This window comes from Podarcis muralis, chromosome 17, assembly GCF_964188315.1.
Source record: "Podarcis muralis chromosome 17, rPodMur119.hap1.1, whole genome shotgun sequence".
In the NCBI taxonomy this organism is placed as follows: domain Eukaryota; kingdom Metazoa; phylum Chordata; class Lepidosauria; order Squamata; family Lacertidae; genus Podarcis; species Podarcis muralis.
The window spans coordinates 11469514-11483961 of NC_135671.1; the positions used below are offsets into that span (position 1 = coordinate 11469514).

General features: G+C 40.1%; 1 protein-coding gene across 7 annotated transcripts in view; it reads right to left on the reverse strand.

Moving 5' to 3' along the window:
* Positions 1-14448, reverse strand: part of NRG1 (neuregulin 1) — a 304550-nt gene that overhangs the window by 111323 nt on the left and 178779 nt on the right. For 4 of the 7 annotated variants that reach the window (XM_077921607.1, XM_077921601.1, XM_077921603.1 and 1 more), the window contains exons 4-5: positions 13662-13712; positions 11891-11941 (exon numbers count right to left, since the gene is read on the reverse strand). The exons of 1 other annotated variant lie outside the window; for it this stretch is intronic. In XM_077921607.1, the coding sequence (XP_077777733.1) occupies positions 11891-11941; positions 13662-13712 (102 nt within the window). The remainder of the gene's footprint in view (positions 1-11890; positions 11942-13661; positions 13713-14448) is intronic. 2 more of the 7 variants (XM_077921604.1, XM_077921605.1) reach the window with 2 other exon arrangements.

The following is a 14448-nucleotide window of genomic DNA, read 5'->3' on the forward strand; positions in this document are numbered from 1 at the left end:
CACATACATATTACACTACTTTGAGATTTTCAAATATGAAGATCCAGGTGAGGAATAGCCCCCACCAGAAACGCAGCAGTTTTACCTCAATCTCATTTGCAGTGTATTTTTCAGCATGACAGCCAGATCCCAAGACACAAGTTCCAAAATGGTAATTCAAAGTCAGGATTCTGAAGGGGTACATCAAGGACTTTTCAAAGAGGCATAGACTATTACTAGAAAACATGTGAACAACTCTCTGCTATGAATTGTTCCCCCAAATAATAAAAACACTCCTTACGCACTGTTATTTTGCCAATGGCTTCATAAGTTCATAAGGCAAACCCTAGCTTTTATGGGCATTTTCTCTTAATATTCCCTCGCCCCCCACTCATAGCCAGAGATTACCCTCATTTCCGAATTAGCACTGTGGTTAGGTGGATTCTATTGATATAATTCCAGAATTAGGAAGGTTCACTGTAGTAAACTCTTGAGTCAAAAATTAATATCCACAACAAACAACTACAGTGGTACCTCTGGTTATGTACTTAATTCGTTCCGGAGGTCTGTTTTTAACCTGAAACTGTTCTCAACCTGAGGTACCACTTTAGCTAATGGGGCCTCCCGCTGCCACCACCGCACGATTTCTGTTCACATCCTGAGGTAAAGTTCTTAACCCGAGGTACTACTTCCGGGTTAGCGGAGTCTGCAACCCGAAGTGTTTGTAACCTGAGGTGTTTGTAACCCGAGGTACCTCTGTAGTACCAAGATGCAGGAAGGCAGCATAAAAAGGGCAATCGGAAGAAGAAACATGCATGTGTTTAGATATGTATGTACTCATTGAAGAAACACTGACATCACCCAAATATTCATAAATCACAATGACTCAAAAGGCCACAACTTCCTTCCTGACAATCTAAACGAGCTTCTTGTGCCCACTCACCATGCATTTTTAACAGACTGAAGATGCAAAACAATTATGAACTAGCAAGCTATGCTTAAGGATGAAATACAGCAGGGAAAGTATTATAAAAGTGAGGGAAATCAGACATTACTGCCATTAAAAAACAGAATAATTTTCCCTGCCTTGCATAAATCACAAAGTCGCAAGCACCAGCTCTATAAATTACGTTTTTAAAAAACAAAGCAACCTGTCATCTGTTCCACAATTTCCAACATTTTAGAAATGCAAAGCACAGGAGGTAAATAATCTGCATCTAGTTTGGAAGCCAACTCAAACTAGTCACTTGAATCAGAGCATGTTAAGTACAAAGTGATATACTGAGACCCAAAAGCTGGAAGAGAAATCAGCAGCAGCCTGTACGAGGAAGCCCCATACTGAGAGGGTCTCTACACATTCTTATTGTCCATTTTCTGTTTTTCAAATATATTATAAAGATTAGAACTTTGGTCTGTAGATGCGGTACCAATGGAAACACACTTTGTTAGTAACACTTTCTGTATAGGAACTGGAATTCTATGACCATGCCTCAGTTAAAAGTAATCAGAAGAACCACTCTGAAGTCTACTCTTATGAGTGGACATTTTCACAGCAATGTAAGAGATTCAAAATATTATAGTAACAATCCTTCTCAAATCCTTGCACTGGTTTTCCATCATGTTATGATGCATTCGACTCAAGCTGCTTATTATCTTTAAATGTCTCCACTTATTTCCAACTACACCCCTCCAGTGAATTTCCTCCTCCAACTCTACCATCTACCGTTGCTGTAAAATCCAGTGTATAAGTAAGTAAATAAATAAATAAATAAAGAATATAGCACTGTATAAACAAACATCTATAATGTGTACAAGTTGTTTCTTTATATTGAATAAAGAAAGTATATAGCACTGCATAAATAAACATCTATAATGTGTACAAGCTGTTTCTTTGTATTTTTTAAAAAATATACAGTGGTACCTCGGGTTAAGTACTTAATTCGTTCCGGAGGTCCATTCTTAACCTGAAACTGTTCTTAACCTGAAGCACCACTTTAGCTAATGGGGCCTCCTGCTGCCGCCTCACCGCCGGAGCCCGATTTCTGTTCTCATCCTGAAGCAAAGTTCTTAACCTGAGGTAATATTTCTGGGTTAGCGCAGTCTGTAACCTGAAGAGTATGTAACCCGAGGTACCACTGTTTCTAGGATCACAATCCCATAACGCCCCCCCCCCCCCAAAGCAGCTTGAAAATTCTTGAACATTTCCTATTGCCAACCAGAAGTCTCAGCTGCCAATCCCAGATATCTATTTTTCACACGCAGAAAATAGCTGATAGTGATCATTCCTTAATACCTTTTCAATTCTACCTGGTATATTTAATCATTATATATCCTTTCACTTAGACCTCTGTGACTGCAGCATCAGCTTCTTTCAGCTCCAATATTGTTCACACTTATCATTGCCCTTTTATCACTTGGACCTCCATTGGAGAGACCATACAACTAGCTGTGCTTTAATTGTTTTATCTCAAAAGGACAGTGCATATAAGACTATCCAACGAAACTGAATAACCCGGACCACAGCTATTATGCCAGCATGAAGTCCTTTATCTATTCTATGGAATAAAAAAATGAAAGCTCTGAGGTGACGGCATGTACAAATTGCTCCCAATTGTCAGGTTTTTCTACCCAAAGCCTTTTTTCCTTAGCTGCTCTGTTCTTCCCACATTTCAGTAAAAGGTAAAAGGTAAAGGTACCCCTGCCCGTACGGGCCAGTCTTGACAGACTCTGGGGTTGTGCGCCCATCTCACTCAAGAGGCCGGGGGCCAGCGCTGTCCGAAGACACTTCTGGGTCACGTGGCCAGCATGACAAGCTGCATCTGGCAAGCCAGCGCAGCACACGGAATGCCGTTTACCTTCCCGCTGGTAAGTGGTCCCTATTTATCTACTTGCACCCGGGGGTGCTTTCGAACTGCTAGGTTGGCAGGCGCTGGGACCGAGCAGCGGGAGTGCACCCCGCCACGGGGATTTGAACCGTCGACCTTTCGATCGGCAAGCCCTAGGCGCTGAGGCTTTTACCCACAGCGCCACCCGCATCCCCACATTTCAGTAGGTGCTACTAAATATAACAATGACATGTTGCTAAGTGCATCTTCTAAACTTGAAAACAAAAGCCACATATTTTCACAAAATCCAAACAGTGCTCAAGTATCCCTGTGAACAAATGCCTCAGAAGAGTTGTAAGGCCTATTGACTTTAGCAATCTAGTTTATATCAGCAAAGCATAGGGAAATTTTGAACTAGATCACATTTTTATGGTATTTGTGGAGGGGCAGGTGATTTCCTTTTTTCAACGTCTATTGCCCATCCTGAACATTCGGAATGAACAAGATATCCTTCTAAATAGTTAAATAAAAGATCAAGCTGAGTTAAAGCTGCTTCACACATTATCTTTTTAAGGTATTAATGCAATATGCTTTGTGTGCATACATAAAACTACAAAGTGTGAATGTGCCAAACTGATTTATAACCACAGATGTCACAGAAATAAATTTGTCAAGAGTCAAGTATTAGTTGCAGCTCCCTCCTGAGCACATATTTGCTATCACATTATGTGTGATAAAGTTCTCAGTGATAGGAGACATATTGATTTTAAGGTACAAGAGGCCCAAGGCCAGCTCTGTTGACATACTAGGCCAGTCAAATTGGATGGGAAAGCACAAAAACGGAATTTCTCAAACTCAAAAAGCATGCCGTGTAGCAAATAAAAGAGTTGCAAGTTAGGAAGTCCAGGTTCAGATCTCATCTCAGTCACAAACTTACTGTGGCCTTGGAAAAGACTTGGCTCATTCTGCAATATGGGAATAATAATGGCCTATCTTTCATGTCTAGAGCTACTGAGATAATGCGTGTGAAGAACTCTGATCAATTGAAAAGTGGTATCAATGTTAAGCATTTCATACGCAGAAAATACCTGCCTTGGGATTAAAGGTAAAGGTAAAGGTCCAGTCGTGGCCAACTCTGGGGTTATGGCGCTCATCTCGTTTTACTGGCAGAGGGAGCTGGCGTACAGCTTCCAGGTCATGTGGCCAGCATGACTATGCTGCTTCTGGCGAACCAGAGCAGCGCACGGAAACGCCGTTTACCTTCCTGCCGGAGCGGTACCTATTTATCTACTTGCACTTTGACGTGCTTTCGAACTGCTAGGTTGGCAGGAGAAGGGACCGAACAACCGGAGCTCACCTCGTTGCGGGGATTTGAACCGCCGACCTTCTGATTGGCAAGTCCTAGGCTCTGTGGTTTAACCCACAGCACCACCCGCGTCCCTTGGGATTACTGGGGTGTTTAAGACTTTTCTAATGATATGGTCGTGTGGAGCGCAGCCTGCCTTTGTTTGATTTCTGCATTAAAATATATTGTATTCCCCAGAGAGATCCGCATCAGGGACAAGAGGGCAGGGTTTTGCCATCACTGCAATATGACCCTCAAAGTTCAGTGTTTCACTTTCCACTAGCTTTGCAGGAATGAATGTCAGCCATTGTAAGGTGCTGGAGAACTTGGACCAGAAACACAGACAGGAAGGCATCTCATGTGTTTCAGTTACATCCTGTCAATGATGTAGCAGCTTAGTCCATAAAGTGCTGGCTTTGCCTATTGATAAGCTTGGGACCATGTGAGCTTGGGGGCCACTGAATGAAACGAGGCCAAGGAGAGAGAGGACCTTCTCACTAGTGGCCGTAATTGAAATATCCTCCTCCAGAAAGGTTCACAAGTTTACACAAACACGGCACAGAGAGACTCGGGCTCACACACTTGTCCCCCCCCCCCCCCAGTGCAAGGGGATGAATGTAAAGTGCTTGATCATGGTTGCAGCAAGCCTGAGATTTGCATTTCATTCATATATGGTGCAAAACAACACTTATATAGTAACTTTTGAAAAATAGTAAAAGTTACACATTAAGCAATTCATTGTGTTTCCATTGCAGACGTATTGGATTCCAGAACTAGGAAGACACCACAGGCACTGGGATCTACAGTGGTACCTCGGGTTAAGAACTTAATTTATTCCGGAAGTCCGTTCTTAACCTGAAACTGTTCTTAACCTGAGGTACCACTTTAGCTAATGGGGCCTCCTGCTGCTGCTGTGCCGCCACCGCACAATTTCTGTTCTCATCCTGAAGCAAAGTTCTTAACCTGAGGTACTATTTCTGGGTTAGTGGAGTCTGTAACCTGAAGCGTCTGTAACCCGAGGTACAACTGTACACAGGAATTCCATATGGGTGATATTCAGTGCCCTTCAACTACTGTAGCTCTGCAATGTGTTCAGTTCTCTATGAATATTTATCATGCTAATAACTAAACGGCCTGTACATTTACTTTCCATCCCTGCTGTCTGAGAAAAGTAATTATGTGGCAGGGAAAACCCTGTGCTCCTGGCTCCGATGTTGTTACCTGTTGTGCCTCTGTGTCTGGTCATGGGTGGAGATGCTTCCAGGGGAGAGTGACTCTTTGTCCCATTGCCAAAGCAGTCAGAACTGCCTGTGACATTGGCAAGGAGGGGAGAGGGAAGGAATCCAGGTGCTAATTACATCCTCATAGGCTTCAACCTCTTTAAGAGATGTTGAGTAGGCTTTTAACTGCAGGCTTTGAATCAACATGTGGCCCCTTTAGCTTTTGAGAAAATTTATCTTCTCCCTCCATGTTTCTCTCTTTTTAATATAATAGTAAATATTTCAAACAGAATCTCTGAAAAGTACAAAGCAATGAATTTTCCTTAATGGCTAATTTCAGCTGCAAATGGTCTATTTGTCTAAATTATATTTAAACAGGCAAATCTTTATATGTTTTGAGATGTAGATAAACCAGATAAATATCAAGGAGTCTTAACCAAACAATATGCACTTGATTGATTCTTTACCGAAAGCTCAGTGGCTATAAACACGGACAATAAAGTATATTCTCACAGAAAAATAAAAAGTTGGATAAGAGTAGCATTTCTGAACCTTAAAGTAAACTATTATTTGAACTTGATTATATGAAGGACTTATTCCTGACTCTGTGTCTACAAGTTATCTATACTGATATTTGGTATGTATATTCTTGTCCTTCAGCACACTACCCAATTATGTACAAGTTAGGTGAATATTTGTTTAGGTTTTGAACCCATATTTTTTATGTCAAAGAAGGAACAAAGTGCTGATAGAGGTAGTAATGGAAAAACCCATACTATCTATTTTTTGTACCAAAATGGGTTTGGGCTGAAGGCAAATAGTCCAACCCATTTCAGTACACTGCTGTTCCACAGAAGGCCACATGTAACATGCACCAGCTTCAATATAGACAGATCTGATAAGCATTTTTGTATTTTGAAAATTAGAAGGCTATTTGTTTTAGTTCTTTTCCAGAGATTCAGGAATGGTGCCCCTAGAAAAATAAACTCACTACTCAATGATTCCTGCAGCACTTTCCAAGTACAAAGTTACCTATACTGAATATTTAATCTTCAAACTTCTGTGATACAGTACATTAGTCTGCTAGATACAGTGTCTTGCTCAAGACAAGCTATGTTATACCTCCACTACTGGGGACAGTATGCCTCTGAATATCAATTGCTGGAAATTGCAAGTGGGCAGGGTGCTTTTGCAGGACTTTTGTCCTGCTTGTAGGCTCTCCATAGGCATTTGGTTAGTGATGTATCAACACTTGCTTGAACAGAAGGTGGGACACTCTTGTTGTTCGTATCTCAATGCCGAGAGCTACTTAAGTGTGTCCAATAAAACTTGTAAACTCTACACATGATTCTGCATATTAGAGACACCAACTTCCAAAATTTGCTATGGCATGTGTAGGGCTGCTGCCCAAGTTAAATGCATTCACCTTCCACTAGGAGTACAGTGGTACCTTGGTTGTCAAACTTAATCCATTCCGGGAGTCCCTTCGACTCCTGGAACAGTTTGAAAACCAAGGTGTGGCTTCCGATTGGCTGTGGGAGCTTCCTGCACTCAATAGGAAGCCGCAGAAACCACATTGGACGTTCGGCTTCCAAAAAAGTTCACAAACTGGAAGACTCACTTTCGGGTTTGTGGTGTCCGGGAGCCAATTTGGTCGGGAACCAAACTGTTCGACAACCAAGGTGCCACTGTATAGCCAATCACACATGGCTACCTTGATTATGGCCTTGGATTCAATTCCACCATTGCACTAAAAGTTTAAACTTATTTGTGTACATGTTTTGATTTTAAAACAACTTGTGTTTAGAAAGTTTATAGTCATTTTCTTGTGATGTTGAAGCAGTGTGTTTCTGTGAGTTCCTCCTTTAACATCACAAAATGACAGCATTTCCCTTTTGGGTGTAAAAGCAGCCAGTTAACTTTACAACTCATGAAATCAAGCCACCAAGGCCCTAGGGTATAGGATTTCAGAACTACTTCTCCTTTACCAGCAAAATGCAAAAGAACTGGAGATTGCAAGAGATTTGTTCCAGGTCACTGCAACCCTGAACGCACAAGAAAAACTGCATCTACTGCTTAACTAATCCAAAGACTTTTAAGGAAAAGCTCGGAAGTTATGTTTAATGAAAAACACAGTAAGTTTTAAACGTCAGCTATTTGTTCACTTGCAGGGAAAGTTCTATCCTGCAACGAGCGAGGAGGAAAAAGGACCTGTGTTACTCAATTTTCTGCAATATACGTTGTACTAAGTGGGTTCTTTTCTCAGAGGGATAGCCATGTTGGTTTGCTGCAGCAAAAAACAGAACCTGTGGCACCATAATGCGTACTGTCACTTTTCTTCACTCCAAACAAATCGCAATATTGAAAAGCAATAATGTAGTCATTTGTAGTTATTGTGGAATTGATTAAAACCATACATGAATATTTTCACATTCTCTTGGACTCCCTAACAATTCAAAAGTAGTCAGTTACCATCCTAATCAATCTGTTGACTGGGGCTGGTTATAGCAAGCACGTGACTCCCAGGTTACTGGTCTGTTTCCAGGCAAAATTCAAAGTGCTGGTTATGATGTATAAAGACCTCCACGGCCTAGGTCCAAGCAGTCAGTCAGTCAGTTTTATCGCACATAGCCAAAGGCTGCCGCAATGTACACAGAATCATTCAACAATTAAAAGAAAATATGCTGGATTAATACAAAAACAAAACATTTATATTATCAAGACATTACCTACTCTGAACAGAGCTTTAAAAGTACCTTAATACACAGGTTAAGACATTAAACAATAAAATTTATAGGCTAAAATCACATCATGGCCACTAATATATAATAATGTTAATTAATACAATGTGCAAGTATATAAGGAGTTTGGTGATAAAGATAGACTATAGCTTGATGCAGATAGGGTCAAATAAATTCATCTCCTTTACAGTTGGCGGCTATATAATTTGCTCTAATTTTCCTATTGGCAGTTGCAAAGAGTGCTACACGCCAGGTCACATACTTATCTATGTTTGTGAGGAGCTATAAAATCATGTCAGAGGGGTTACGGTTTAGGAGACCTTGTCATTATAGGTGCTAAAAATCGTCCAAGCAGTCTGAAAGACTGTATTCCCTCATACAAATCTGCCTGGGTTTTGAGATCTTCAGGGGAAGCTTTTATCTCCGTCCTGCCACCTTCACAGGTGCTTGATAGGGATGTGGGAAGAGGGCATTATCAATGGCTGTTCCCAGACTTTGGATCTCCCTTCCTAGAGAAGCCAGACTGGATCCCTCTTCTCTTTCCACCGGCAGGTGAAGACACTTTTGTTACAACAGGCTTTTGGGAAACTGACGGCTTTTAATGAATGGGCTGGGACTGTGCTGTTTTTTTATTGCAATTATTGATATAGTTTTAATATATTTTATATATGTATATAGTTTTAATTCTCTCTATGCATAATTGTTTTTAAGGATTACTTTTTCTATGTTTTTAAGTAGTTTGTATTTTCATCTGTAAACTGCCTTGAGTCTTATTAGGGGGGGAAAGGCAGGTTATAAATAAATATTTAATAATAAAATAAAATAACTTCAAGTTAAAGCACTGGAGTGATACTGCATTAAATAATTACCTTTCTGCAAAATTAGATAATCATGGATTTTAAATATATTTTCCAAAGCCATTCCATAAAAATATTAAACAAAAGAACTCTGGAAAATTAGCTACTCAAACATGTTTTGCAAGAAGACTTAAATAGCCACAGTTCTTTGTTTTTGGTAAAGTTTCTTTAAAAGTGTCATATAGAAGCTTGCCTCTTATTTTTTCCCCTAATGGTCTTATGGTAATTTTCTAACATTTGGTGCAAAGGTGTTCTTAATATGTAATTTTCTAAAATAAGCTCCCATATTGTCATAGAAGGGAAAGAAAGTTACTTTGTTCTCATGGTGGCTGTTACAAGTTGTACGTAACTGTGAAATACCAATCAGCATGCAATGTTCTTGTGAAACTTTAAGAATAGTCATTCTGCTCTCAGCCATGCTTACTTTGGTGGGAGGGGGAGAGACAAGCTGAAATCCATTAGGCATTTTCAGTTAGTTGTGTTTAGAATGAGAAAATCAGTTTCTTAAGAGGCCAATTCCATTTCCCCCTGTCTTTTGGACATTTTTTTAAAAATAACATCTTTGCAGTATGGCACAAAACTGCAAATGTTGAGCTCATCAGTTTTAAAATCTGGAGCCCAACGTATTTTTATCTTACATTAGCACAGAAGGATGAAATTTAGCTTGAACCTCAAAACGGTGTTGGATACCTTTGAAAATGCTAACTTCCTCATTGCTGTTGGTAGAGACTTATTTACTATATGCACCTAAAAATAAATATTGTGCGACCCAGTTAAAATCAGGAAACAATCCAATAGCTAGTATAATATGCAAGTGAAATCTTAATACTAACTTTAAGACATATTTCCCTCAATTCTCCTCATAGCAAGGTCAAGATGCTTTGGAAAAATTAGATATTTCACTTCTGTTGTAGTTACCAGTGTGAATTAAGGTCAGTTATATATAGTTCATCTGCAGTTTTGCACGGTAGGCTTTACAGAACACGGGAGCTGTCATAATGGATCAGTCCAATAGTCTATCTCATATAGAGCACTAGGTCTGGGCTATCGTTAAAAGAGGAATAGTTAAGTAATTAGTGCTGGGAAGCAGAGATGAACTCCAGGCTCCCAAGATCACACTGGATCAGTCAAGTGCTGTTTAAAGTTGTCATGCCGATGGGTTATTAGAGTAGCTTCAATGGGCAAAGATGGCCCTCTGAAGCGTTGCTTGCAAACAGCTACCATCCATGCCAGCAGGTGGAATATATTACACATTTCTGACATGTCAATCTCACTCTTACTCCAAGGAGTTCAGGGTCCCATGGATGGTTTTCCCACTTTTTTATCGTCACACCCTCCATGTGAGTTGAGCATACCAAAATCACACCCCCAAGCACAACAGAACATCCTCATCCCGTGATAGAATGCCTACAATACAATACAATACAATACAATACAATACAATACACCACCTGCCCCTACAAGGCAGGACTACCGGAATCTGAGGCACTTATACTCTTACTTCTGCTAAAATAAAATGGTGGTGTTTATACTGAACGTGCTGCATCACAACCTTTCCTCCAATATGTAGCATCCTTGTGCACTAATGTGACTGACCAAACCCCAAGAGTGCTCACTAAAGGTTCCTCATCATCCTGGAAAAACCTGTTGTTGTTCAACATCTTTAAAAATGACCCGGATTAAGGAATTCAGAGGATGCTTATCAAATTTGCTGATGACATCATACCAGGAGGTAGCTAATGCCGCAGAATACAGAATCAGAATTCAAGGTAACATTAACAGATTGGAGAACTGGGCCCAAACTAACAAAAGGAATTTCAGTAGGAACAAATGTCAGGTTCTACACATAGGCAGGAAGCACCAGCTGTGAAAATACAGCTCGACTGCCAGTAGTACATGTGAAAAGGACTTAGAGGTCTTGGTAGACCACAAACTTAACATGAGTCAACAGTGTGATGCAGCAGCAAATAAAGCTAGCGCTGCATCAACAGACATATACAGTAGTGTCCTAATCAAGGGAAGAGTGCTACTCTATTCTGCCTTGGTCAGACCACACCTGGAGCACTGAGTCCAATTCTGGGTACCACAATTTAAAAAGGATACTGACAAGTTGTGCTGAGGGCAACCAAGATGATAAAAGAGTCTGGAGAAGTTGCTTAGCCTGAGTAAGAGGAGTATGTTTAGCCCGACTGAGTCAGAGGGGACTAACAGGTGATATGATAGCCATATTCAAATATCTAAAGGGCTGTCACATGGAATTCAAGTTACGAGAAAGGATATTCCAACTAATCATCACGAAGAATTCTATGAGGGTAAGACCTGTTTGAAAGTTGAACGGACTCCTTCGGAAGATGATGGATTCTCTTTCATCGGGAATTTTTAGGCAGAGGTTGGATGGCCATCTGTCATGGATGCTGTAGTTAAGATTCCTGTACTGCAGGGGGTTGGACTACCTAATCCATGGAGCCCCTTACAACTCTATGATTCTGTGTCAGAAAAACACCTCTCTACATTGTATGCAACACTTTCAGAGATGTCTCTTAGTGAACAACTTTTGCCTGCAGTCATCACATCCGCCATTCTAACTTCCACAATCCATTTTGTAGCTATAGCAGAATTATATTATTCCACTTCTGCCAAATCTTTGTAGAATGGAAGTCTGCCCATCCCTGCTGTAAGCAGGGGAAAAGACTAAAACATGCCAAGAAGGGGGGGAGGGGAAAGACCCCTCCTCTCAATGGCACACTTAGGTCTCCATTGCTCTCTCCCTCTGAAACCTGGAGTCCAAACTCATTTCTAGAAAATCTCATTGTTGCTTATGTTTTGGAAAACTTCTGCAGCCCTGAATATTTATTGTGTACTAACCAAACCAGAAAGAACACATTGAATGAATTCAGTAAGATTGCTATTAGTATGTACTTACAAGAAGATGTATTTGTTCCTTCAGTCGATGCTGGAATCTTGTCTATAAGTTCTGCAATACACAGAAGGCAATATGATAGATAATAGAGATGCTCTGCCTTCCTATTGGAGCCCACAGTGCATTCCCAGAAAAACCAAAAAGAAGGAAAAGCAGCTCTGGAAAGGAAGAATCTTGAAAAGCTGATTGATATTTCCATATCTTCAAAAATGTGTTGGCGGGGGGAGAGTTGTTATCAGTTTGTTCTTGTATTTAGCATGGTTTTTTTTATTCTGTATTTTTATGTTGCGAAGCACCCTGAGATCCAAGGATGAAAGGTGGTATATAAATTCAATATATAAGCAATAGAGAAAGCAATCTGATGATGTCTTAGGTACACTATGAATAACCCATTAAATAAATAAGCAAGCTCCATAGTCCTTGGCACAAAACAGGTAGAGCTTGGGAAATGTTCTCAGCTGTTTGTAACAGGCCACCCAGAAATTCAAGGGTTGAAAAGAATCACTTTGTTTTATTACATAAATTGGCAGAAAGTGCAAGAAATAAAACACTTCCTGGCTCATGACAATTGGACTTTCGGTTTCACAAGAATAAAATGCTATGTTTAGATGGTTCTACAAACAAAGAATCTGTAACATGTAGCTCTTTTGAAAATATCCATGCTGGGATGGGAAGGCCAAACCAAGAGGCAAGTTTAAAGAAGCTTCAGATTAGCCAGTGTAACGTGCAGAAGTTTTAGAGTGAATAGAAACTCGACTTGAATTAGTTTAAAATGTAAAATGCAAGAACTGATACAGACCAGCTGAAAAATAATTAAAAAATGACTCTGAAGACTAGTTGAAATAAAGAGAACTAGGAAAGGAATCAGGATTGTTTAGGCTTCTGAAACTGTGTGGAAAATGAGCATAGGACCGATTAAAAACGAGCCAAGAATAGGCTGAAGACAATTTCAAAATACACATTAATGTTGCGAAGGAATCCTTTTGCTCTAGTTCAGAAATGACCCCATTTCATTCTATAGCCAGGCTCTGTTAAACAGAGGCATCTCAGAAAACTGGAAGTCCTACGAAATTGACAAATTGGCAGAACAAGCAGCTGCATGCAGTACGCACATTAAGTACAGGTACTTATCAGGGAGGTGGAACTCAATCTTGTGACATCATAAAGAAAAGTTAATAGAAAACCTGAATGTGTCCCCCATTATAAATACCCTGAGAACCATCCCAAGGAAGGCAGATCTAAAATGCTTCCACTAATATAATATTTTAGAAAGCATGCATGTTCCTAGAAGGGAAGCATATGTGATATTAACTATAGAAGCAAAAGACCTATTCTAAGATTGCTTTTTCACAACTTCCAAAAGCACTAAAATTCAGCACTGCCATGCTACAAGAAGACACATGCAACAGCAGAAGAAATTAGATGCATCTACATACTAGGCCAAATAAGAAAGATGCCATTATTAAGGAAGAAGAAAGGATGAACACCTAGCAGGTTGCAAGTTATAAACAGTGATCTCTAGAGCCCTACTGTAAGTGACTGGCTGTTGCAATGGGTAACCCAAGACCACATTTAAAGATGATGGTGGCACTAAACTCCAGCTGAGGTATCACTACTGTATTAAACAAAGTCAGAGATATAGATCCAGGAAATCATATTGATTCCTTTTTTCTCCCACATGCTGAAGATCCAGTAAGGTAAACTGTAAAGATGTAGAGAAAGGCTGAGCCTGTAGAATTTGCTTCAAGGAGGCAAACATTTCAACTTGACTTACGTGAGGATGTGTTTGATGCTTTTGTCAAAACTGGTATCATGTTGGTGGGTTCTGCAAAACAAAACAAAAAATGAGAAGCAGTTACACATGCCAGGGAATTGTCATGTGTAAAAGGTTGTGTCCTGATGAAACTTGCAGGGAAAACAAAGTCAAATTCTAATATAACCCAAAATGTCTAATATAAATGTTTTTTTTTGAGAAACAGGGAAGAAATGAAGACCTAGTTCTTCTTAGGACAGTGAGTGAGGTTTGGTTTCTTGCAACTCTTCATTTGCCTTAAGGAAATTACACCTTATAAGTGGATGGATCAGAACAAGTATCATATCAATTAAATATCCTAAATGGCAAAACTGAAAAGGGTTGACATAAGTGAAGGCTGTGTAGAGTTTGGCAAGCCATGTCCTGGTGAATTAATTTTACTCGATTGCTATTTTGCCTCTGTCTGTTCCAACATGGGGAATTATATTAGATCCTGGAAAATGATAGATATGTTCTCTATCTGGAACACAGAGTTGAATCACATAAGATGAAATTCAACAGATATAGATGTGCGCAAATGTCCTGTACAAAAAAGGGAGGGGGGAGAACAAGGCACAAGTATAAGATATGGGAGACCTGGTTTCACAGAAGTGTTTATTGTGGGCATCCATTGATCTCGAGAGACAATGGAAAAGTGTACCATCCAGGGTAAAGTCAAACCATTGGAGAATTACAGCACCTGCTCTGGCTCTACAGACCAGTATGGGAAAGACATGTTTTATTGCCACCGGGGCAGATGAAGGCGTCT